General features: G+C 38.6%; 1 protein-coding gene across 1 annotated transcript; it reads left to right on the top strand.

Annotated features, from left to right (window-relative positions):
• The first annotated feature begins 1,261 nt into the window (after positions 1-1,261).
• slc2a1b (solute carrier family 2 member 1b) lies at positions 1,262-15,563 on the top strand. Its single transcript, XM_046844625.1, has 10 exons — positions 1,262-1,593; positions 8,942-9,040; positions 11,358-11,518; positions 11,634-11,874; positions 12,121-12,283; positions 12,696-12,883; positions 13,227-13,331; positions 13,466-13,567; positions 14,018-14,221; positions 14,428-15,563. The coding sequence occupies exons 1-10, from the start codon at positions 1,579-1,581 to the stop codon at positions 14,623-14,625; spliced, it is 1,476 nt and encodes a 491-aa protein (XP_046700581.1). The 5' UTR covers positions 1,262-1,578; the 3' UTR covers positions 14,626-15,563.
• The last annotated feature ends 12,022 nt before the right edge of the window (positions 15,564-27,585 follow it).

The following is a 27,585-nucleotide window of genomic DNA, read 5'->3' as shown; positions in this document are numbered from 1 at the left end:
CAGAAAATGTCTGTTTTTGTTTATTTTGAAGGCTTTCAAAGAGATTGAATAATAGGAAAATAAATGCAGTTTTACGTATCTTGCAGGCTTTTCCCAGTCTTGTCATTTTTTTGATCACTGTAATAATGCACTGCCTTTTCCTTTGTTTCTTTTTGCCTGTGCAGAAATTGGCTGATTTTCTGATCTCTCTATTCTTTTCTCTTCTGTATCTTCTAATACAAACGGGAGATTTGTGTGTGTTTTAGAAAAACAGCAAGAAACAGGTGCTTCTTGAGAATTTCTGGGCTTCCTTTCAATGTAGTAACAAAATCCACTTTAAAACGTGCAGTGTTGGGAAATTATTACGTTTGTATATTGTCAACAGAGAAATCAGTCTATATGATAGTCAAACTCTCCCTCTGATTTGTGCCATAAAATCTCAATGGATGATGCAACAGAAAGTAAGTCTACATGCACTTTTACCAGATGTGGTGTATACTATATGTGTCACTTCCTGAGGGTACAAACTCTGAAACTCTGAACTGTGCAATTACACGGTGCTGATAGTGCTCAATTGTCATGTCTTGGCATTGTCATGTCCTGGAAAAATTCCCCTGAACTGAATATATGAATCACTTTCAATAATGCTTTATCCTTGTCAGGGGATCAGTGGATGTCAAAGGAAATGTAAGTGAGGTAAGAATACTCCCTAGATCACAAGCACCATGCACACATTCATACTCTCATTTAGGGTTAATTTACCTTTTTTAAGGACTTCTGGAAGCACTACAGCCACTATATACTATATACCAATATACCAATACCATTATTATATACCAATGTAAGCATTATTACTTTTATGATGTCATAGCCTTTGTAGTACATCATTTTCCGTCACAAATTGAAACAATACTCTCCTCAGAGATAAAAGAAAAAGGGTGAAATCATCACTTCCAGTCCATCACACACTGCTTGGGCGCCTTTTGTGCTTCCTATTTGAAAATGTGGATCAAAATACAATCTGTCCTGAAACCTCTGAATGTGGCAAAATTAAGGAGTTTCCTAGATTTCCTAGATGCGGTATCTATAGCGCCCTCTTTCAAACCTTGAAATACATCAGGGTTTATTAAACGCTTGCAAGATTTTACTCCGTCTCACTATATCCGCGTGGTTGTCTACGTCATTCTATATGAACCAATAGGATGATCAAACTCCCCTTCGCCTGCGTCACACCTCAAAGGGGCGTGGCCTGGGATTGCGTCAGTAAAGCGTAGCTACATGTAGCTGAAGAACAGCACGACTCGAGCAGAGACATTCTTCAGCGGAGACTCGAGCGAAACCGGAAAAAAGCAGGAAAAACAGGAAAAAAAGCGTATTAGAATTATTACAGGATACATTTTGAGGATTTTCCTATACACCGGGAATCCAGCTAGCACACAAAAAATAGGTATTTGATTTATAGTCAGAATATTGACAGCAGGCACTTTTTTTTTTAGCTTCATTTATATTTAGTTGTAATTATTTATTTTAATAAACAATAAAGGACCAAGGAGAAAAAGTCCCACCTTCAGACGACTGAACAAGTTTTGACAAGCAACAATGGAAGAGGAAAAGGTAAGGAAGGCTAACTGAGAAGCTACACAGCTAACCTACTTTATTAACTGTTAATTATATAGGTATTACCCTAAAAGTGGTGACATGTGTATTTAAAGTAATATATTTCTTTAATGAAGCGAATAAAAAACATGGCACAAAAAGCCAGAAAATAAATGAAGTCTAATAGACGGGGTAGGTTTTTTTTACTAGCATGGTATGTCCAGTGCCGGTGATGGGAGTCTGCTGTAAGGATATATGTAGGCTAAATGTAGGCTGTAATGTGTAAAAAGGAGTGTTAAAAAACTTTTTATGGCTTACACGTTATAAAAACATTGATAACAGAAGCGCCATTAAAAGTAGTGTCGCTGATCTGTTCTACCCTCTGCGGTAGACGCGCCGGTCTCGAACGTGGTGTAGCGCGTGCGCTTGCCGCAGCGCGTTGTCACGGTAACCAGTGGCGAGGTTTGCTGTGGTTTGGAGGTGTGTGTGCTTCAGCACGTACTCACACAGTCTCCTCGATTCATCACACACTCTCTACTCACGTATTATAGGTTCACCCGTCAGTGACGTCACCGCTCAGGCATCCCCCACGCCGTCTTTTTATAGCTTGTCATTAAAATGAGTTTTACGAATTAAACTTTTGTCTCAGCAACAGATCAACTTCAAGACTTTGTTACACTTTGGGTTGTGTTCTGGAGCGACTCGCCGGCACAAGATCACATCAACCAGATCACAGGATCTGTCGATCAGTGTTGATTTGATTTCCAGAAATTTCTAGAACTGTACAAAGAGAACCCCTAGAAATCTATACACAGTCTAAAGTCTTTTGACATGAGAAGCTCGTCTTGTGTGATTTAAATTCTTCTGAAAGACTCAATACATACCATATTGTCTCCATTAGGAAACCACTTAATTGTGCTGTTTAATGATGGGTTATAACTAACCACAGATCCATACTCGGAACAGACGATGTTGTAATGTCACAGTCTAAGTAATCTGAAATTCTAGGAAACTCGATCTTCACGTTTCTTTTCCCTCGACTCAGCTGCTTAAACCTTTTGTATTTCCAAATAATAACCAGGCTGAATAAACAGGACTGCCCTGACCTCCCAAAGAGTGAATAGTGAAGAGCGAGCCTTGATTACCATATATTGTGAAGCTCGTACGTGACTAGCTGATGGTTTGATGTGGCGCTGCTCAGCTGAAAGCGCTAGCCACCAAGCTCTTGCTCACTTCCTTTCCAGTAATCACGTTTACTACTTCCTTACAATTATTGTTTATTGCTAAGATATAATATTCTAAGAAATGCTTTTAGTAAAATAAAAAAAAAAAGTCAATTTTTGAATTTACGTAAAGCCAGGTCATTGATGCTTAGTCAAGGACATTTGGACAATGAGGCTGTCCTTCCCCTCAGTTGTCGTTGAAGATATATTGAATTTAGATTTTGACAAAAGGCCTTGTTTGTGGACGTGCTGGGAAACGGCTGAGGTCTCCCTTAGGGAGAAGAGAAACACAGCTGTCCAGTTTCAGACGAGAGTAAACCTCGACCACAAAACTAGGTTCACAGAGCCGGTCTCTTATCATAAGTGTTTGGCTGAGATCCTCTTGAGATCCCCCATTTCCACACATACTAGTAAGATCCTCGTGTTTTGGCTGTTTATATTGAGCTGCGCTCTGATCCCATAGGAGCTCATGTAAAGAAGGGGGAAGGGGCCTGTGTGTAGAGACTAATAATGTTGCGCAATATTACATGACTGCACATGATTTACTGTTGACTGCAGAGAACACATACACTGTTTCTGTCTACTTTCTGATCCTAAATCTCTTTATTAACCTGAATAGAACACATTGTTGCCTGTTATCAAGCTTTTAATCCTCACAGTGTGTGTCAAAGGCTACATTTGTGGAACCCCTCTGTTTCTGTCAAACCAACATTTACATATGCTCTTTGACAAGCAACAAAAATTATGTTCTAAATGCATAAAACTTAAATAGGTGCTTTTCTGTCTTATGTAATTTCATGCAAGGATGTTATTACTTATGCACTTTCAGTCGCTTAAATCTCGGTTTATTTTCTTTTTCACATCATCATTCCTATCATTCAGATATGCTTTTTACAGAAAGCTTATGATATAATCAAAATAGTTTGGCATCGTATCAATACATTTCAGTGGAAACACTGAAAGTATGTTTGTGTAGTCATGATGTAGGTATTGTGAACCAGAAAGAACTGGTGACTGTTGCAAAGTTATTTAATTCTCTCAGTCTGGAGAAAGACTTCTTTAACTAGCACTGGCACTGTGTTGGTGGAAAATGGATGCCGGTGTTTCCTATGTTGGTAGGGAGGTGTGGTGAGATGGCGGACGTGCCGACTGTGGTGTCACTCTGACACAGAGCCACAGAGTAAGAAAAGGGCAAACATGATACTCAGCACCAGGCCATTTTACCATCCGCATGGCTCACACAGCAGTGTCCTGTATGCATATCCATTTATTTATTCATTAATATTTGGATTGTGATGCAAACAGTCACAATGTTTTAGATTATTATCTACATTTCTAATGAAAAGCGTAAATCACTAAGAGTCTATTTTTATCAACAGAATCTGCTTTTTAGGGCTTAACTTTAGTACTATCACAGACTGTAGCTTGCTCAGACTGTAGGTTTAGAATGATGTAGGTGTCCACTTTCTATATGACTTACAATCCAACTGAGTCATAGTTGGAAAAGGGTGCTTTTTTACACGCAATCATTCAAACAGCACTTTCTTTATTATGTTTGTATTATTGTTTTTACTCATTATTATGAATATTAGTGAGCATACATACATCTTAATAACTACCTTTAGTCCTTGTATGTATGCACAATGCAATCTTAAATAGCACTAATAATTACACACTTTGACGTGTTTCTTTTGTATGCTTTTTTTAGAATTCTTTTGAATTCCAACCCACCTTGTAAAGACCTGCTTTACATTCCACCATCTCTAATCTTTTTAATACTACATACTTCTGTGAGCTCACGTCAAAGCTTTTCGGGCCACCTACATCACATGACACGCTGGAAGTAAACACAACAAATAGAGCAAAAGTGTAATAAGAATGACAGACAGGCTTATGATAATGCAACCCATGTTTATTCACCAATGTGCACGGCCTGTTAAACCTGAAGACCTTTATTACTGCTGATGTGGCAGAGCGGCTGACATGTCGAGTCGGGTTGTTATGAGGGAAGAAAGGTTAAGTGTTTGAACGGTGGCTTGTTATCAGGATAGGAAGCTTGAGTGCCTGACGCAACTTAACACACACTTCACTCCGATTAAAAAGACAGGATTATACGAACGGTCAGAGATCATTTTACATTAAAAACTACATATTCGTTTTTGAAAACAAAGCGTGACATCACTTAGACTCAAAGCAAAGCACACATGGCCATAACCAAGGCAGTGAACGTATTTGCATGCTGGTTTTAATTTACTGCCACAACAAAACTCTTTCAGTAAAACAACAACAAGGATATAGTGTAGTTATTCCTTATATGTGTATATCTGTCATTCTCTCTGTGACAACTTTTCACAAGACAGCTGTGTTCCTGTGGAAAATGCTTATCACCTGATGATTTTACATCAGAAATGTAGGCTTCCTGGTAAGTTTTTCAGGAATGTAAACAGTCCACTTTGAAACATCATTCCAGTTCACAAAATATAATTAGTGGTTCAGCTGCTGGCCATGAGTTTGCAGGAACAACACTTCACTGGAAAGGACATGGTATGAGGAACAATCCTTACATAGTCTGATTCACCATTGGGCGTGTTTACGTTCTCCCTGATAATCGGATTACTTTGGCCGAAACAAATATTGTACCATTGGATTTACGGATCGTCAGGGTTTAACATATCGGACAAAACACCTGTACTTTAACGCGATTATCAGATTAATCATTGCATGTATACTGTTAATCGGATAAACTGAAAACCATTTATGACATTTTGGGAGAGGAGAAGATTTGAGAACTGATGTAAGCATGAACATGCACAATTTAAAATAAAGATTCGTGCTTCTGTCCCTCTCAGCAGGCATTCGTTACGTTGGCGAACCGCTGCTGCCTGTCCACTATTTACTTCCCGTGTTTACTTTGCTGCGTGCTCAATTTGCCTCGGTTGTTGACAGGAACCATTTAGGTCTGAGACGATGCACATGCTAGCAGATTACATCCAGAGATTATATCAGGAGAAAGGAAATTAGATTCCTTTCACACACTACTTGGTTTTATTTGCGAGTTGTTGACTTGCCCTCGTATTTCCAGGTGGTTGTTGGTCTATTTAAAAAAAGACAAACTAATATAGTTTATGGCAACTTATTTAGTCATCTAGGTACATTATATACAAAGAAACTGCAAACCAAACAAGCCTTAAATGACTTCTCAATGAACCAAGCCCTCATGCGTACATGTCTTTCCTGATTGCGTCCTTGTACGTCTGTGTGTTTTTTGGGGTTTTTCATTTCCTAGTAGTTGTTCCAAGTTCCTCCTCTAGTAGCATAGAATTAACAATCCAGTGTGACCTGAAGAATTTTATACATAAACACTCATGTCTTTCGCAACCCAGGCGCTAAACTCCATATTTAGAATTCTCCAAAGCCCAATCTCTCTTAAAGAGACACACCCAGTGAATTGTCTTCTGCTAGTAGCATTGTTGTAAGAACAGGAAGGATACAGTTGAAGTATGAAAGTTGGCACAGCTACCACGTTTATGACTTTTATGCTTTGAACACTACACAGTATAGCCAGCCTTTGGTTATGAACAGTGAAATAAAAATGAATGTATTATAACCAGAGCTGTGGACGAACGTGTCACCGAATCACATGCTCGTGATAACTCGCAGTGGCAGATTCGTTCTAACACTCACTAGGCATCTGTTAGCACTCATGTATCGGCACTCATAAATAAGGACGAGAGGCTTTCACTTAGAAGATTTACATTCGTCTGAACAAATGCAACTTAATTCATCCATTTAATTTAGATGCTTCAATATTCAATTACCTTCATACACTTCCTGTTTAACCAGTAACAGCTACTTCAATAGTTAACTACATTAACTTGATTTACTTTTACTCAAGTAGATATTATACAATTATTATCATTATATGAACATTTTGAGATTTAAACATTAAAGTTGGGGATGTAATTATAAGTATGATGAAATTTTTTTTTAAAAGAAACAAGGTTCCTTTAAGACTTCTTCCACACAACAATATATGGACTGTGTGTGTGTGTGTGTGTGTGTTTGCAAAGTAACATCCTGTGCTTGAGATGGTTAAACAGCATTAATATGGCCTCCCTGACCTCCTACAGCTTTTCCATGTTTTTGGGAGCAAGCCAGCAGAGAGGGTTCTGCGTCATTTTCTGTTCTGTGTTCTGGAGTTTGTTTTAGTGGGTGGGTGCAAAGTGTGTAAAGTAAGATGCATGACTGCTATAAACCAATGCTTACCTTTTTCCCCTAAAACTTAAATAGTGAGGAATATGTCCCGAGCAGTGCTCTGTGTACATTATCCCTGATAACACCCACAGCACACAACATTTGCCATGCCGAAGGCAAATACCATTCGAAGCACCTCCTCCAATACTTTTCCTCCTGACTAACTTTTTTCCTAAGTGAGTGTGGGTGAAGTTGCTACTTTAAGAGATCACATTGGCGTCTAAGACCCATTTAAGGATTTAACAGCTGTTTATTACTAGCTGTCATGGATGTACTGCCGAATGTAAAACTTATTCACACAGTGACAGCACAGTCATAGGCCCAGGCTGCTGGGTGCATGATTTTCACAATGTAGTACAATATCTTACAGTAGATTTTAAAGTCAGTATCAGATTTCAGGAACTCTGGAAAATCTAACTGACCAATCTCAGCCCAGTATTTGGAATACGTTTAATCTGTGAAATTTGGTTGGAAGAAAATGTCTTCTGTGTCTCAGACTAGCTGGAAAAAAAAAGCTTGTCATACTGTTTGGGTTCAAACCAAAATAGCTCAATGAAGGACAATATGATGTTCATTGTTATTTGTCACCAATGTCACGTCCTTCTTGTTTGGCTGGTTTACTGGCAAGTTGCAAATCAGCTGTAAAGGTGTCTACTGTATGTACCGTGTTTACGAAGAAATCTGATTCTTGATTGACCCACATAGACCCAGAATTGTTCCACTATCAGATTACTTGAGCGTATGTAAATGCATTGTTTAAATGTTGCCAAGATCCTATTGTAATTCTTGACTTATTTCTTCAGTTTTTGTTCAGTTTGGAAAATCTTCCAGTTCCCTTAAATGCTGTCATTATTACTTTCCTTTTTATTTGATTGACTCAACATTTCCAGTAAACTGACCTCTTCATGTCTATCACATAATAACTTTTTGTTTATAGATCATCTAGTGAATGAATGTCTGCCTTGCCACCCTAACAAGGTTACAGTGTAGTATTACTCACGTGGAACAGAGCATTGTTCAGGATATCGAGACATACATTCATTTAGTTCAGACAAAGATATAAAATCAGCAGCACTTAAGTTAATGACAACTCTACAAGCACCTGCACTGATTGGTATATATATATACACACACACACACACACACACACACACACACACACACACACACAAAGTGCCTAACAAATAGATTAAAGAACAACCACTGTCACCTGGCAAACACCTAGAGAGAGAGAGAGAGAGAGAGAGAGAGAGAGAGAGAGAGAGAGAGAGAGACTTTTGAAATAAGATGTTGAACAGTATTTCCATCACAGACCTTTTATTCAAGCACTGGCTGTTCCAGACAAGAGCATACTGGCCTGATATGGTATTTGTTATAGCTGCAGAATGAGGAAAGGCAGCTGAGCATATTTTTAGTATTAGTAGAGTTAGATAATGATCAAAGTACACCAGTATTTTCCAGTATTTTCATTATAAAAGCTTAACATGGTATTTTTGAGAAAAGAGTTAAAAACTTTTTAAGGGATTTATTATTTTAGGGATTTAATGGAGGGATGTATTATTGGGTGGAATAATTTGTTTCTTAGTAAGTATACAAGTGTAAATGTTGTGCATTGGCACTTTAAATTGTCCTTGTTATGCAGAAGACATTCCTTCTAGACAAGTTTACCTCTTACATAAGGATTATAGAGGCCCTTTTGTGAGAGAGAGCGATAGAGAGAGAGAGAGAGAGAGAGATATTAGAGATAAGGCCGGTGTCAGATTCCAAATATTCTGATGCATGCCCGAAAAGGTCTGTTTTTGCAACAAATGATTCAAGGTGTTATCTGTAAGTCATTTTTGTTTGTTTGCTTTTGCCACTCATTAATTTGTCTTTTTTTTCTCCTGCAGAAAAAAATGACCTTCCAGCTATTGCTGTCTGTTTTAACAGCTGTGATTGGCTCTCTTCAGTTTGGTTATAACACAGGAGTCATCAACGCACCTCAGAAGGTGAGTTTTGCACACACACATGCGCAGATTTGATTTGATTATGCAGCCCCCCGACAGAGCCAGCTAATTTTAGCATTTAGCTTTACACTCTCTACTAGGACGTTTATGTAGGGTAGCTAGCTTCTCGGAGCTGATATGTGTGTTGGCTCCAGGCTGTCAGGACTGTATGTTCCAGATGTCACAGAAGGTTTATTATGTGCCTGTCAACCTTCTGCAAATCCAGCAAACATAGTTTTATTGATTCTGCAAATCAATACGATTAAGGTAATGCTTGAGTCACTAGGGCGTGTCTTTATGAGCAAATATGGTTCAGTATGGAAATCCTAGTCTATGTATTTACAAGAACCCTATTTTTTTTTAATGCACTTTTTACCTTTTTAATGACAGTGGTCTTACCAATAAAAATGTTCTGTATTTTGCCACTGTTAAATTCAGCTATCGCTTTGTTCCTTTATTTTATAATAAAGAATACATTTTTGTATATATATAAAATTGTATATCTATATGAATATAATGGCAGTAAATGTTTAGTTTGAAGAGAGGATTATAGAATTTCTGTTTGCTTTGGTTCCTCATTGATTTTACTTTAGATTTGTATTAATACAACAATCCGGAGTGCTGTGGGGAGAACATGGACCATGGACTAAATGGTTGACAATAGAGCTAGGGGCCCAGAGTAGTTCCTTATAACAGTATGAGCCAGTTTTTTTTTCCTGGGACATGATTGATGAGTTCCAGATGTGTGTGAGTCTTTACTGAAAGATTTTGCCATTTACCAAAAAGATCACAGTTTGTGTGGAATAAACGTCCATTACACTGTTACCTATTTTGAGGTCTACAACACAGTGTAACTCCAGCTGCTAACTGTGGTATTATTGTAGCCTATGGAGGGTGTTAGGCATTTTGGGAAAAGCAGAGAGAGATGTGGGCAGTCTAACCAAGGATACAAGAAGCTCATTAAAGTGCATATAAGGCCATGCTGGCAGTAATATACTGGAACTAGTGTAAAGCACCAAACACACAAACTCTCTCTCACACAGACACACACACACACACACACACACACACAAGGATTTAGACTTAAAGCATCTAAAAGGGAAGCACTGATTCGTGTTAAATAGTTTAGAGAAAATGGACAGAGATATTTAGCACACAGGAAGACGTTTTGCGGGGTTCTCATTTTTTAAACAATACTCGTACTACATTCAGGTATGCTTGTGGCTTCTCCTTCACCAGGTATGAGAACAGCAGTAAGTGTAAGCTAGTCATAAAAAGCCTGTACAGCTCCTGAGTACACACTGATTCCGATAAGACTGATAAAATTTTAATGGCTCTTTGTCTAAAGAGCTCTTATTTCAACAGATACACTCATGCAATAAGGCAAACATGCATTTACAGTTGTGCAAACGATAACATTCAACACCTTTCCAGCTGCTAGAATGAGTACATACCATACTCAAGGAAATTCGACAGCCAAAATATTTTTATTGTGTTTTAGTTTCAGTAAATATTTAATAGAAATTACAAGCATTTAAGGGGAAAAACACACCACTACTGAGTTTGTGAAATGGAAAAAATAATTACTGTATATACCTGTACAAACTATTAACTGCCTCATGGTACATTGCACACTCAAACACTTCACTCATATTGTATAATCATACTGTAATATGTTACTGTTTATATGGGGGGTGTTCATAGCACATGATGTTAGGTATACAGTATATTTTGCCGATGACATAAACGGGATCATCTTCTGCTCACCGAGTCTCACCGGAGAAACCCGATCTCCTTAAATAATTGCCCTGCCAAGCTCTCAACACTACGGCATAGAACAGTTTCTGTAACACCTCCTTTTGGTTTCCTTATACAAGGCACGCAAATACTCAGTGCTCCACTCCCCTTTTTGTAAATTCTTTACCAATTTCAAAGGAAAGCAAAACTAGCTAAATAAAGAGAGAAAGCACTGGAATAAGCTTGCATTTTTTATGTAAATCTTCTTGTCCTCTGTATTGGCCTTGTTGTCTGCCTGCATAAGTGTTCCATTGAAAAGACAGAAACCTGGGTTCTCGTCTGACAGTTTCCCGAACCAGTCACACGGCAACAAACATCAACAAACAGCCTCTGACACCTAAACACTGGGTAGATTGCTCAACGCCCTCTGCAGGATGAAACAGGATAAAACACTTTATAGTTCTAGAATTGCATATTTGTTGAAACTTGACACAGTCAAATGAAGAGTAATTCCAATGGTCTTGATAAATCCCAGAGATGTTTTTTTTTAGGTTTATTTGAATGTTTTCTTCTTGTTTTGTAGATTATCCAGAGCTTCTACAATGAGACATGGTTTGACCGATATAGTGAGCCCATACCTGAATCCGCCCTAACATCCCTGTGGTCTATCTCAGTGGCCATCTTCTCTGTGGGTGGGATCTTTGGCTCGTTCTCTGTTGGTCTTTTTGTCAACCGCTTTGGAAGGTAAATAAATCCAGCTTTATATACCATGACCTAATAACATTATTTTTTTATAGAAGTCATGAACAGAACTTTCATTTCCATCTTCTTTTTCCTTTTGTTTTCTGCATTTCTACAGGAGAAACTCAATGCTCTTTGTCAACGTGCTAGCCTTCGTCTCAGCAGCACTGATGGGCTTCTCGAAAATGGCAGCCTCGTGGGAGATGCTGATCATTGGCCGCTTTGTGGTCGGGCTTTACTCTGGCCTTTCCACTGGGTTTGTACCCATGTATGTGGGTGAAGTGTCGCCCACGTCCCTCCGAGGAGCCATGGGAACTCTGCATCAGCTGGGCATTGTTATAGGCATCCTTATAGCGCAGGTACGCTTTCACCGAACAATAATCCCAGAAGGTCTATTATACCTATCCATGATCATGACCCTGGACATATTACATGAACATCACAATGTTCATCAGTCCAAATCCACCTTAAACCATGTTAGAATTCTTTTCTTTCCTACTTGGAAAATACAGTAAGCAGAATAAAAAAAAAGATAATGTATGACTTAACTCTAATTGTTTAAAGCATATGACTAAACAAGAACTGTTTTGTTTTTGCTGTTGCAGGTGTTTGGCCTGGATATGATTTTGGGCAACGCTGAACTGTGGCCCTTCCTGCTGAGCTTTACCTTCATCCCAGCATTGCTGCAGTGTGTCATGTTACCCTTCTGCCCCGAGAGTCCTCGCTATCTCCTCATCATCCGCAATGAAGAGAACAAAGCCAAATCAGGTCAGCACACACACACACACACACACACACACACACACACACACACACACACACACACACACACACTCAGTTGTCACCAAATATCAATACTAACTTTTCAACAATGTTTTTAATACATATTTAATCTAATCAGAATGTTACTATCAAATATACACAGTTTTTTTTTGTACACAAACCTACGTATACCATAAAATGTTTTTTAAAAGCAGAATTTGATCCTTTAATCAATGGTTACTCACTCAAGAGAGGAAAACAAATACAGCAAGGGCATTTAAGATTTAAAAGGAAAAGATTATATGCTTAAGGTTTTAAAATCAGGCAAGACATTGTTTTAGTTTTTAAAGCTTTTGATGCAAAAATCAACTCCATTTTATTTTGACATGTCATTCATATATTTGTGTTTTACATGTAGCGTTGAAAAAGCTGCGTGGAACGACGGATGTGAGCGCAGACATGCAGGAGATGAAGGAGGAGAGCAGGCAAATGATGAGGGAGAAGAAGGTGAACATCCTAGAGCTGCTGACTTCGCCACTTTACCGCCAACCTTTGGTCATCGCCGTCGTACTGCAGCTGTCACAGCAACTGTCTGGCATCAACGCTGTAAGCGCACACACACACACACACACACACACAAACACAATACACACCGATCTGATATAATACCCTTCATATATGCTATATTAGTTTATAAACACTGCTTAGCTGATATGTAGCCTACCAAAGCCAACATATTGCATAATGTGTACAAAGTGCTGCTCTGTGGAGTACAATATAGTGGGTGAAAGTAAACACAAAACAATAGTGATTACTGCCCCAGGGTTGCACGGTATCTCTAATTGTACCAGAAAACAGTTAAATACAAACAGCAGCAAACATTGAACTTTGTTTAGTAGTGTTTTTTGTAAATGATGCACATGCTGATATATAGTGTTTATTTGTGCAGGTCTTCTACTTTTCCACGAGCATCTTTGAGACAGCTGGTGTGAAGCAGCCTGTGTACGCCACTATCGGAGCGGGAGTCGTCAACACGGCTTTCACTGTGGTGTCGGTGAGTCATGTGTGAACACAACGGCCATGTGTTATGGCAAACAAATAAAAATTTACATCCAAACACTGTTGTTCAGTGTGGTGCCGTAGGTCGTGGATTAATGAGGTCTTTATGCTGTCGTTTCTGCCCTGCAGCTGTTTCTAGTGGAGAGAGCTGGCCGCAGGTCGCTGCACCTAACAGGGCTGATGGGTATGGCTGTGTCTGCAGTTCTGATGACTATTGCCCAGGCATTGCAGGTACACACATTTTCGTCTGTATTGAACAAAACTACAAGAACCGAATTATGCTTCTCTGTTGAATGTATCAAAACCTGAAATAAACGTCTAGCATTTTTTAATCTGGTTTACCCCCAAAAGTGTAAAAGCAGAAAATTACATTCTGTTCAAACATAACAGACACTTTGAGAGCTTGCCTCTGACTACAAACAGAATTGATTAGTCTTATGTCTGTTTCACTATGGCATGTAGCTTATCCAGCAACTTGATAAAGAATCTTTTTTTAAAGAATATATCAAATGCAGTTTTTTTTTGACATATTATGACATCTGATGGGTTTCCCAGACTGCTCTTTGCTCTTTAATGCCATTTTTATTTCTATTCACTTATAGTAAATCCTGAACAGGCAGGCAGTGTTTACAGGCAGTTGTATATTTATGCTGTTCTCATGTGTATATGTCGATCTCACAGGTCCAGGTCCCGTGGATGTCATACATGAGCATCATTGCTATTTTTGCCTTTGTGGCATTCTTTGAAATTGGACCAGGCCCTATCCCTTGGTTCATCGTAGCTGAGCTGTTCAGTCAAGGCCCCCGACCTTCTGCTTTTGCCGTAGCTGGTTTCTGCAACTGGACAGCCAACTTCATAGTGGGAATGTGCTTTCAGTATGTGGCGGTAAGACATCAGCGTTCTGTTTATTATTTAATGGTTTTTTCGATATATATATTTTAATTATAAACAATATTTAGACTATATTTTTGATTGATCTAGAGTTTGTGGTTATTTTGCCTAATCTCTCTCTCTCTCTCTCTCTCTCTCTCTCTCTCTCTCTCTCTCTCTCTCTCTCTCTCTCTCTTTCTTTCTTTCTTTCTTTCTCACAGAACCTTTGTGGTGCATACGTTTTTATCATCTTTACTGTCCTGTTGCTCATATTCTTCGTCTTCACCTACTTCAAAGTCCCGGAGACAAAAGGCCGAACATTTGATGAGATCTCCGCTGGTTTCCAACATACTGCTCCAGGCATAGAGAAAGCATCACCTGAGGAGATGAACAGCCTGGGTGCAGATTCCGAGCTTTAAACCCCACCTCATTTTATTTCCTCACACTCCTTCACACAACTACTGAGAGAGGAACATGCTGGCTGGAAAATCCATTTCTCTCTCTGCGAAAACCAGACTGTTCTTCCTTTTTTTTGAGCATATGTACATATGTGGCGAGAGGTGGGAATGCTGTATTTAGAGATTTTCAAAATTGTTTTATATATGTACATGAGAAAACATTTAACTTTTTTAACCTTTGTATCTGTTACCTTGTCTCAGACAAAATTATTTTTATATCAATCATTCCTGTTGTCCACCAGCATACCTTTATGGCCTAAAAAAATGCGGCTTTGATCGACATACCGAATTCCACAGAACTAGCTTTAGGATCGGGCCTTTTTTAACCAAAGCGATGTGAAGCTGTTGAGTGAATGTTGTATTAGCTAGGGGCAGGAACATATAGAGGGATACTTTGAATCAGTTGTTGTGTACTGAGGTCCTCATGGTTTCTCCTTTTATAGACTTCCTTTCCCAGTCATTTGTGTAATATCAAACAGAGATCCTATTTATTTTACAAATGATTTTACATATTGTCTGTAAGCATGATTTTAAGAAGGTCCAGGAGAATTATCCTGAGCTCTGTTTACTGTCTCTATTGTCGAGTTTCCTCCTACCCCTAAAATCACCTGGCCCTTATATTTATCTGTGTGGGTGTGTCTGTGTGTGTGCATGTCTGTTTTTGGCTTCGGATGCACCACATCTCCTTAATTAGAGAAACGGTTATATACAAAAGTCTGATGTGTTTTAAAACTATGAATGTATTTACATTTGTATGTGTTCTTTGATTTGCTAACTTCAGAAACAAAAGTTGCACTGACATTGAAAATATTTCTAAATGACTAAAAATGATCCTAATCACAGATTACATGTCTTTTTTTTTTAATTAATTAAAATTCCACATGACTGTATATCATTCATACAGGAGACTGCGCAGGTGAATTGTAATAGTGGGGGCAGTGTCACTGGTAGCTACATCACAACATGCAGTGTGAATGACTGAGAAACATTTAGAAAGTATAAGGTTATATCGTCATTTTGAATATTAGAGCAGTACAGGCAAATAGACACATACAACACCTATACTTGCCAGTAAATCACCATGATGTCTGAAACGAAAATAAGCATGCAGACAGGTTTATAATGCATGGTACATGGTGTAAATTTTACTCTTGATTGTAGATGAGTTGAAGGTTTTCCCGAAGCTCTCTTCATCCCTCACGTCTCGTTTGATCTTATTCACACCAATAATTGTGTTTGTTAGAAAGTGAAAAGTGCTTTGATGAAGGCAGACTGAAATACTGACGTTTTGCACACTATTTTGTCATGATTCTAGGCATTCGGAATATCAAACCTTGCACAGCCAGTTTGAACAACACATGGGTTGGTCAGGGTGTAGGGTTAACTTTGAGGGCTAATCAATACCAGCATTCCAGAAAGTGTATGTGTGGGTGTGTATGTATAGGTGTGTCCTGTTGCACATGTAAAGCACTGTATTACAGCAGAAGATCCGGTTTGCCCCAAACATGTACTTTGTCTATTATGATGTTTTGCAACATCTTTGTATCTGAAAGAACCATTGAATTCAGTATCAAATTGAACACAGGGTGAGCCTTAACGCAATAAGTGGCCAATATTCATAAAAACTGATGTACATAGAAAAAAAACTTTCTGTATTTTAAAACCTGTAGTTTGTCTTTTTTTTTTTTTTTTTTTACAGCTTTTGTTTTTCACTCATTTTAATGCTGTAGTACTGTAAAAACTGTAAATGTATAGTTTTTCCTGGTAAATAGTGTATTTATTAGTTTGACTTATTTATTTAGTTTTCTGATGTGAGCATTTTGTTCAATATCAATAAAATGTTAAAAAAAAATCTTGCAGTCCTGCAGTTAATCTCTCACTTTCTTTATAAACTGTGTTTGATGCTTCAATACATTTATTTTGCTATGTACTGTACAGACAAATGACCTTTTAAGAGATATATAGCCTATCTCTTATTAAAATAGCATTATTACTATCATAAGGCAATTTTTTCATATTGATTGCTACTGAAATCAAAACATTTACTTATGCATATGGTTGGTGGGTGACAAATATAACAAATAAGTAGGCTATGCTAATAACTAGATATCGACTGATAGTGGATTTTACCGATACGAATAGCTAGGTCTGATCGTACTTTTTATAATAGATGCTGGATGAAAAACAAACATAACACTCCATGTAAAATACTACTGAACTTAGAAAGGAACCATGAAAATAAGCAAAAGGAAATAAATATGAATATAATTATTGATATATACTATTATATAAATTATAAATAAATATAATATAGCGCTCTAGTTTTGGGACCCCTGTTCTATAGCCAAACATAATTCATTTAATCATGGGCGTGAATCCCGGGGGGACGGAGGGGACATGTCCCCCCCATCCGAGGATTGTCCCCCCCAAAATTTTTTTTTAAAAATATCGCACTCTCTATTGTAAAAAATATATGTATGTATACGTAAGTAATTGTGTAACAAACGCAAAAAATGCATTTAGAAACAGTTCCCCCCCTCCCCTTCCTCACAGTGGTTTGACCCACTGCCTGTGTTCCTAGGTCATCTCACCTGCTCTACACACACGAGTCCGGTGTGTGTCTTCGGCTTAATAAATGTTCAACTCCATTAACTAGGGGATTTTATTCACTATAAATAAAGAGATTCTCTTTAATGTAGTTGATGGAGACTCAATCATAAATGAGTTGCGGCAAAAATGCTGATTACCGATGTAATTTTCCATGAATCTGCTATATTAGTGATTAAAATATGACTTATCTAGTGAACGTTAGCTTGTGTACAATAGCTTGTAGCATAGTGCACTGACACTAACACACCAAAGCCGTTTCACATGCAGTGTTTTATTTGGGACGACTTGGTATAATGTTAATTTAACATTAACACACAATTAGCATATTGTTTATCTGTGCATTTACTAAATGATCACTGTGCTGCTTCCGAACTGACCACACTGTATTTTTTTCTATAATCAATTTCTATTCTGTTCTTAGGTGTCTTAATTAATTTTAAATAAAATTGTAAACCTTTTTTTAATTCCTTGTTTTTATTGTTGTTATTATTTTTTTAAGATAGTTTTACTTTCTTTATGTATTTACCATTGTAATTCAAATGTGCTACAGTATAAATAAACTTGCCTTGCAGTGTCATAGACTAGATAACATAAGATCATTTTTCAGTGCACCTAAACCATATCTTTATAAGTACAATTTGACTGTATTATTTGTGTCCCCTTCAAAAATTGCTCATGAGAAATTTAATATTTATTGTCCACCCCTACTGTTAAATGAAATTTACGCCCATGCATTATATATACAGACATCTCTGCACACACTTGCAAATAATTATAACTTTATTTTTAACTTCATTCTGTTTGATGTAATATTTAATATTGCTGTAGTTTGCCTAAAGCCTCGCTATCATTGTACAAACTGTCATTGACATCTGTACATATGGCAAATAAAACTTCAAACTTCAAACTTGAACACACTGAGCACGCCTGCAGTTCTTCTGCCTGCAGTTTTTCACTCCATCCACTTGGGGGCAGTTTTACTTCGATTATCTCTTCAGAGCTTTCAAACATATGCTCTTTTGGGCTTTTCGAAGGTGATAATGTAGTGTATACTGGGCTTAACGTTCATGTAGGTATACAGTAGACCAATCCATTATACAACAACTCATTGAACATTTTGTAAGGTACAACTTTGCCAGTGTCACCACATTTAACTGTAAAGGACCTCCACTGGCCTGGTGTTATATACGGGGTAGATTTTTCCCAGCACAGGAGCATGTAGAGTTTAGGTTGTGTGACAAACTAATCAGGTAGGTACATGTTATTGGTACGTGGGTTGACAATACTGAACATATATATTTTTTTACATTTATAAGTAATAAAAAGCTACAACACCACAGTTTATTTTTCTGGTAAATCAACAGTGATTCAAACTAGCAGCACACACTGACATGTAAATGTCACTGTGATGCACCTGTTAACGAATAGTCCCTTTTTATTGGTAGAAAGTGCAGAAGCGGCCTGAAAATTTTGAACAGAGCCACAGAGAGGCTACAGGCTACCTTTAAATTGAGATACATTCACTATATGGGCAAAGGTATTGGAACACTTGACTTTTCCAGCCAAATACACCAGCCAGGCATAACATTATCACATTATAAAATTATGACCGGTGAAGTAAATAACACTGATTATCTCTTTATCATGGCACCTGTCAGTAGGTAAGATATATAAGGCAGCAATTGAACATTGTGTCCTCAAAGTTGACGTGTCTTCTTCTTATTATTTCGTCTGCTCCCATTGGGGGAGCCACAGCAGATCATCTGTCTCCATACTACTCTGTAACCACATCCATAACCACATCCATAAACCTTCTTCTTGGTCTTCCTCTTTTCCTCCTTCCTGGTGGCTCCATCCTCCGCATTCTCCTACCGATATACCACATGTCCCTTTTCTGCACATGTCCAAACCATCTCAATCGCGCCTCTCTCACTTTGTCCATAAAACGTCCTACATGCGCTGTCCCTCTAATAAAATAATTTCTAATCCTGTCCATCCTCATCACTCCTAACGAAAACCTCAACATCTTCAGCTCTGCTACCTCCAGCTCCACCTTCTGTCTTTTACTCAATGCCACTGTCTCTAAACCATACAACATCACAGGTCTCACCACAGTCCTATAAACTTTCCTTTCACTCTTACAGATACCCTTCTATCACAAATCACTCCTGCCACTCTTCTCCACCCACTTCACCCTGCCTGCACTCTTTTCTTCACTTCTCTAACATAATCTTCATCATTTCATACTGTTGACCCCAGGTACCTGAACTCCTCCACCTTCTCCACCTCTTCTCCCTGCAACCGCACCACTCCACTGCCCTCCCTCTCATTCACACACATGTACTCTGTCTTACTCCTACTGACTTTCATTTCCCTTCTCTCCAGCACGTACCTCCACCTCTCCAGGCTCTTCTCAACCTGCTCCCTACTCCCACCACAAATCACAATATCATCCACAAACATCATAGTCCACTGAGACTCCTGTCTGACCTCATCCGTCAACCTGTCCATCACCACTGCAAACAAGAAAAGGCTCATCCCAATCTCCACCTTGAACCAGTCTGTTGTTCCTACTGCACACTTCACTGCTGTCACTCTGTCCTCATACATGTCCTGCACCACCCTCACATACTTCTCTGACACACCTTACTTTCTCATACAATACCACAATTCCTCTTTCAATGCTTTCTCTAAATCCACAAACACACAATGCAACTCCTTCTGACCTTCTCTATACTTCTCCAGCATCATTCAAAGCACTCAAAGTTAATGTGTAAGAGGCACTAAAAAGGGGCAAGTGTAAGGATTTGAGCGAGTTTGACAAGGGCATCTACAAATGGTGGTATACCGGGCCCGGGTTCAAACCCAGGTCAGGGAACCAACCCCAGCCATTAGGGTTGCACAAGCCTTAGTGCCGGTCCCAAGCCCGGATAAATGGGGAGGGTTGCGTTAGGAAGGACATCGAGCGTAAAAACATGTGCCAAATCAAACAAGAGGATGGTCTGCTGTGGCGACCCCTAATGGGAGAAGCCAAAAGAAAGTTTTTTATCTACAAAACTGCAGCTCTTGTGGGGTGTTACCCGGTCTGCACTGGTTATTATCTGTCAAAAGTGGTTTAAGGTAAGAATAGTGGTGAACCAGCAACAGGGTCATGGTTGGCTAAGGCTCATTGATGCAAGGCTGGTACGTGTGGTTCGATCCAACAGACGAGCTCCAGTGGCTCACATTACTAAAGAAGTTAAGCAAATGGTCATAATGTTATGCCTGATTGGTCTATGGTTCTTCAGCAAACTGTTGGCGGCAGACAAAGTTGTTCCGACATGACAATGGATCTGTGCACAAAGCTAGTTCCATGAAGATATGCTTTACATGAGTTGAACTAAAATATTTCATCTGCTATAGAGCTGTGACCTCAACCCTACTAAACATCTTTTAGATGAATTGAAATGCTGATTGCATCTCAAGCCTTCTCACTCTACATCAATACTTAACTTTACTAATGCCCTTATGGATGACTGAGCACTGATTTCCACAACCTACTCCAAAATCTACAAATCCACAAACTTTTGTCTTTACAGTGTATAAGGGAGATAGCAAAAAAAGCTGAAGAGAAGTATGGACATTTCATAAAGTTTGAGGTAAGGTTGTATTCAAAACCATAGATTTGAGTTCCAAAACTGAGGCGAAACTGAGTCTTTCAAGGTTGAGTTTGAGGCCAAATCAATATCAAGTCTAAATAAAAGTGCCAAAGTAAAACCCATTTCATTCCATACCTTTACTTCAACTATCCTTCATTCATGCATTTTTATGATATTGCAATGATTAGGCTGTTTTTTTTTTTGCTGTGTTATTTTTTGAAGAAGGAAGTACGTTCCAAAACCCCCTGTGATAAACGAAAAACGATAAACAGACGCCACCCCAAAAATGCTATTTTGAATATACAGTACTGTACTGTATTAACATTTTACTTAATTTTACAATTGATAATTATTTTTTTTATAAATGTTATTATTTAAACATAAAACTTAAAACAATTCCCTAAAAGTCTATTATGCTATCCGTGAGAGACCGGCAAAATTAGCTAAACAAATTAGTTATGTGGCAAATGCAATTCTGCAATAATCCAAGGCCCCGGGATATGAATCGTGATAAAGCGGGGGATTACTACTTCTTGCCCAAGTTTGTGCATTAAAAAAACACAAACATTATTTCTAACAGACACCAAATTTCTATTTTGTGGAAGCAATGACCAAATTCAAGAATACATGGCAATAACTTAATTTACAAGTTCATTTCAGTGCTAAAGAAAACACTCAAGACCAGATTTAAGACCAACACTTCACATGTCATACATCTCTAGGTGTAGGGGTGTTGTACTTAATAACCTGCCAAAAAGTGTAGCTTGTAATACGAGGGAGTGAAATGTTATGTTTGTTTCATTAGTATGAGCCACAGTCTAGTCAAGCAGAGATACATAATTCCAAAACCATTAACTGATTCAGTCAAGTCAGCACAGCTGTCCTCTGAAGATTGGCTGCAGGTATTCTTAATTTTATTTCAAATCTTGTGAACAGCTCTGAGGAAATCACTGGGCTCCAGCCTCCATCCCTGGAAAAGATTTACTACTCATGCTCGCGTTTGAATAGAGCCGCTAACATCTGGTAAGACCCAACTTACCCCTCCCATCCTGTGTTTGCACTCCTGCCATCCAACAGGCATAACACAACCATTTATCACTCTGCTGGATATATCTTTCTCTGATCCAGCTCTGAAAAGTTTGCATCAGACATATTTCATACACTTTCGCACTTGCTGCACTATACACTCTTGTCATCTGCACTAAATGACCTTTCGATTGCGAAATTAATGACTCGGTTAATTAGCATGTTGGAACTCGCCATTATTATCAACTATGGTACTGCACCACTGTGTTTTCACCAGTCCATGACCTTGTTTATAAGCTGCCATACCATTCTGAAACCAGCCAACATGTTATTGCATAGAGCTTAATTTGTCTTTTTCATTTTATGCATTTTTAGACTTATACATTTGTAGACTATATACATACAGGTAGACCTTAACTTAAGACGTGGATAGGGAGGTGGTAAGCCCATCAGGTCGAGAAGAGTGACTACTCAATGATGCATATATATATATATATACATTTATGTGTGTGTGTATGTGTGTGTGTGTGTGTGTGTGTGTGTGTGTGTGTGTGTGTGTGTGTGTGTATGGAAAGTAAACCACAACCTCGAGCATCTGTCAGTCCGAGGTGGTAATCTGAATATTGATCTTTATCCGAGGTAACTAAAAATTAGCTCAGTCAAGCGTTAGGGAATGCAGCAGCTCATTACCCTCACTAGCACCATGTACATCTCCCAGATTACCCGTGTCTGGAATACAGTATTAACCCATTAATTTTTTAGCAATAAAAAATTCTAATCAATACCCATGTGATGTTCCTCCTTTAAAGGGGAGTTTGTAATGTAGCAAAACATTGTGAATAGAAAAAGATTAAGAAGACCACACATAAAGATAATTACACAACAGCAAAAAATAACATCTAGTATAAGTTGTGTACTCTCTTATATTTTGTTTCTTGCATAACAGGTGTTTGCAGGAGGTGGACAGTTGGTAATTGTTCGTATTAATTTGTGTTCAGCAATTACTAAAAAAGGTTCACTATCAAAAACACCTTGTCCCTACTTTGTTAGAGAGACAGAATGAGAAATAAAATGCCCCACCAGCTCTGATGCTGTCTGGAAGAGATATTTAAAGCCTCCCGATCTCTTTCCGGAAATAATGGAGGGCAGCTTAGAAATGCACCGAAGAATAGATCCGAATGTGATCTATTTTTGAGTTGAAATATTCCAATTTAGTGGGCAAAAGAAATGGATGCTCTAATTATTTATTCAGGATAATGAGAATCAGGATTGTTCTGCATTTTTCATTTGTGAGTGATTTTCATCATTTATAGAAGGAGAAAAATAAGTATCCTTAAATAAAAACATGTTCTCAACAATGTATTGCATTCATTGTCTTCATGTTTTAAATGATTTTAATTTGGAAAACATTAGTATATAATTTTATGTAAATATTTTCCTTCACTTCATTTTTGTCAGGGTGGATCTGAAGAATCCGAAGAAGAATCTCTGGCAGTCAGAATGGGACAACAGGCCATAATAAGGAACCATGCACACACACACACACACACACACACACACACACACACACACACACACACACACACACACACTTAGGGTGGACTTAGCACCTAATGCCATGTATGAAACTACAGATAGTCAATTTCCCAAGTAATGCCAGATCGGAATTGAACCTGCAGCATTGTAGCTGTAGCTGTACCACCAGGCTGCTTATTCATGCTTTAGTGAAGCGGAAATGACAAAGAGTCTATAATACATGCAGAGGAAATCAGCTTTTCTTCCACAATATGTGACTGTCACTTAAAATGTGTGTATTTACTGGAAAGCCTGATGTATTAGTTTGTATGTATGTATGTGTGGGGGTAGGTGTAAGCCTGGGGGGAGGCAGGTGTCTCAGATGATGATCTGCCTTCATAGAGAGTTTTGAGCTATGTATAGGGTAGCAGAGTGATATACTGTAGCAGAGTGATATATTGTATTTTCTGTATTATAATGAATCTGTGGGTGACACCCACAAAGCAGAACCTTGAGATGCAGGACATAATCAAGATCACACATCTTCCAAAGGAGAATTTTATATAAATATAAAAACATATGTTATTATTTTAATAGTATATCTGAGATTAAAAAACATGCTTTCTTCTAATGTCAAAATGGTCTTGCTCATCAATTGTATTTGAACTAATTCTTTTGGCCAAGTATCTGTGATGACTTATCTGCCATTTCAGAAATAAATTTCCAGATTAGGTTTGATTTATAATCATCAATATATATATATATATATATATATATATATATATATATATATATATATATATATATATATATATATATATATATATATCAGTTGTCTTTATAAATCCAAAGAAGTGAACAGATCGGCATCCTGAAAAGCCAAAGTCTTGAGTTTTTCTTCACCTAAGTTTGCTTCATTGTGCTTCAGCAATCCTTTGTCAAACGTACCACTGGTTCTGGGTGAAACAAAAATGGATTTTAAGATTCCTGCTGTACTAATTATCCAGATGATTTCCTCGAAGACACCACATGCCAAATGCTCAGCAAACAAATAAACGTAATGTAGAGAACTTACACGCATCATAGGATAAGAGGGAGAAAGCCAAGGAATTAACAATAGGTCCAGGTTTATAGCAGCACCAGCACATACAATAATGGTTCAAGGGTTAAAAGAAAAAGATTTGGAGAAAGGAAACAAGAAGGGTAAAATTGTGACTGAAATAGTGAGAACAAGAGAGGGAGCGATCCATTCTTGGTCTCTCTCTGAGGTAGAATTTAGTTCAGGAATTACGGTGTTTTATTTCCTCCAGCTTTATCTATATCATATTTATATCATCATGTTTGCGAAAAAGCCATTTTTGTGTAACACATCATGTTATGGTGGCACAATGGTGAAGTGTGTTCACATGTTCTCCCTGTGCCCAAGTGGATTTCCTCTCGGTTCTCCCATTTCCTTCTGTCACCAAAAAACATGGATAAGCTAAACTGCCTCTAGGCATAAATGTGTGTTTGTTTGTGTGTGTGTGTGTGTGTGTGTGTGTGTGTGTGTGTGTGTGTGTGTGTGTATGTGTGTGTGTGTGTGTGTGCATGGTGCACTCCAATAATGTGTTTTTGCTTCATGGTCAGTGTTCCGATGTAAGAGTTACTGTGGCCTGACCAGAATAAAGAGGTAACTGGAGATAAATGAAAAGTCTTCATGTTCTGAAACTTGAGCAGTAATGTAATAGCCCTGACTGTGATATATCAGGGTCCAAGCATTGCCATGGTAACTTAGGTGCGATCACAACGTATGTGTCTGATTCTCTGATTCAACTGTCCATCTGTTAAAGCGTGCACAAAAACACACACACATGTACACACACATATGGGGGGCCGTACTGAACAGTATTACATCTGTACATTGAATTTTAAATGAAACACCAAGCTATAAAGATTGTACTTTCACAAAGAAAGAAAATTTTGGTACTTATCTACTACAACAATAAGCCCAGATTTACAAATCTTTTTGATTATACACTAATTATAGAATGAGATGTGTAAGTAATCAGAATAAAACACAGAATTAAATTTTCTCTACAGCCTGTAAAGAGTGAGTGCTGCTCTTGAGTCAATTAAACAAAACTCAATTGATTGTGAGAGTCCACTAGTAAAAGCCTGAAACTCTACTCTCCAGTGAAATGGAGGCCTTAAAGATTAGTTTCATGTGTGTACATGCACACGCAATTGCATTCAGCATGTATGTGCATTCATGCATGTGTATGAATGTGTCAAGTTTCAGCATGCCAGTATTATTCCAGTGTGTGTGTTTGTGTGTGTGTGTGTGTGTGTGTGTGTGTGTGTGTGTAGAGCCTTAAATTCACTGTTGTTTCTCATAACTAGTATACATATACATAATAACATTTCAGTAGTGTATACATTTACAGTATATGCTCTATTTGCTGAAAAGTAAATATATTGTAGTAAAAAAAATTGCATAAAATAAACCAGCAGTGAGGTGGTGAGATACAACCAAATGCAAAGCTGATTTTTTTTTTTTTATGTTTATTTATTTATATTTATCTGTGGTTTGTTGTCACTTACATAGTAAGTAAGTAGTGAAAAAATTAGCGAAATTACATTTTATATATACAGTATAATGTAATTTCACTAATTTTAACAAAAAGCAAAAAAGCATTATAACATTATGACCGGTGAAGTAAATAGCATTGATTATCTCTAAAACTGCAGCTGTTGTGGTGTGTTTCCTGGTCTGCAGTGCTAAGTATTTATCAAAAGTGGTTCAAGGAGGGAACAGTGGTGAACCAACGACAGGGTCATGTGTAGCCAAGATTTATTGATGCACGTGGGGAGCATAGGCTAGCCAATATGGTCCGATCCAACTGACAAATTACTGTATCTCACATTACTAAAGAAGTTAATGCTGTTAATGCGCGATGGGTCAGAACTGTTTTGACAGCAAAAGGGGGACCAACACAATATTAGGCAGGTGGTCATAATGTTATGCCTGATTGGTGGCTAAAAAGTTATACCTGTCTGGTGTCCATTGGCTTTAAACACGTTTGTGGAAATATGTGTCCAGTGCTCCAGTGCCCAGTGGCACACCCATTAAGCTTCTCCTGGTCGGGGGTCTTCAAAGAGGAGGATAGAATCCCTGGAGCACAACTGGTTGCGGAATGATCAAGGGCATCTTGGAAACATACCCCAACCTGGGGTAGAGGAAGGCACTAGCCATGCCTGGGGTAAACTCTAGTAAGGAGGGGCTCACGAAAAGGGCGTGAAGGTCCCCAACCCTGCAGAAGATGGCCAGTAGAAAAGCAGTCTTGACTCTCAAAAATCTCAAGGGCACTTCAGACTGGGGCTTGAATAGAGGCTTAATCAAGGCCTCTAGAACAATGGCCAGGTTTCATACAGGCACTATGGGTCACACCTTAGGGGTGCAAAGGAAATGTTTTTTTCCAAAGCGACTGCTCAACAAGCGGAGCATGATAAGCCCCAGCACTGGGCCAACCAGGCAGTTATCTGGGTCTAAGTGGTGACATATGCACCATGTAGTGCACAGGCACCACTTTGCAGCATACAATCCCCTCGTGGAGGTAGCTTTGGATTAGAGAATAGTCTTTACAACCTCAGCCGAGAGACCAGTGGCTAAGTGTTGTGCCCCTTCAGGGACCATAGCCTCCACAGGGGTAAAACAAAGCACCCCCTGCCTGCGAGAAAAGGTCCCTCATGGGAGGAATCTCCCAGAAAGGGTGTTCGAGAAGGTTTACCAGGTCAGCGAACCATGGCCGGCCTGGCCAGCATAGGGCTACCAGTAGGAGACGGATTCCATCCCGGCAAATTTTCTCCAGAACTCCCCGGAGCAGTGGTACATGGGGAAAAGCATACATGCGGAGCTTTGGCCGTACCATGGGAGGGGCTGGGTGAGTAAGGAAGAACCAGACGGTCCACTTGTGCTCTGTAAAATCTTATCCATATTAGCTTCACCACTTTCAGATGGACCCTCCATTCCCTGGGCCTCGGAAAGGGTGTCTGCTCCTTGATTCAACTGCCTCGGGATGTATGATGTATAGTGCTCTCAGTGACATCAGCTTCCCTTGGGCCCACACGATGATTGTAGCAGCTTGTAAAGGAG

Source organism: Silurus meridionalis, chromosome 1, assembly GCF_014805685.1.
Source record: "Silurus meridionalis isolate SWU-2019-XX chromosome 1, ASM1480568v1, whole genome shotgun sequence".
NCBI classification, from domain to species: Eukaryota; Metazoa; Chordata; class Actinopteri; order Siluriformes; family Siluridae; genus Silurus; species Silurus meridionalis.
This window is presented reverse-complemented; position numbering and strand designations above follow the sequence as displayed.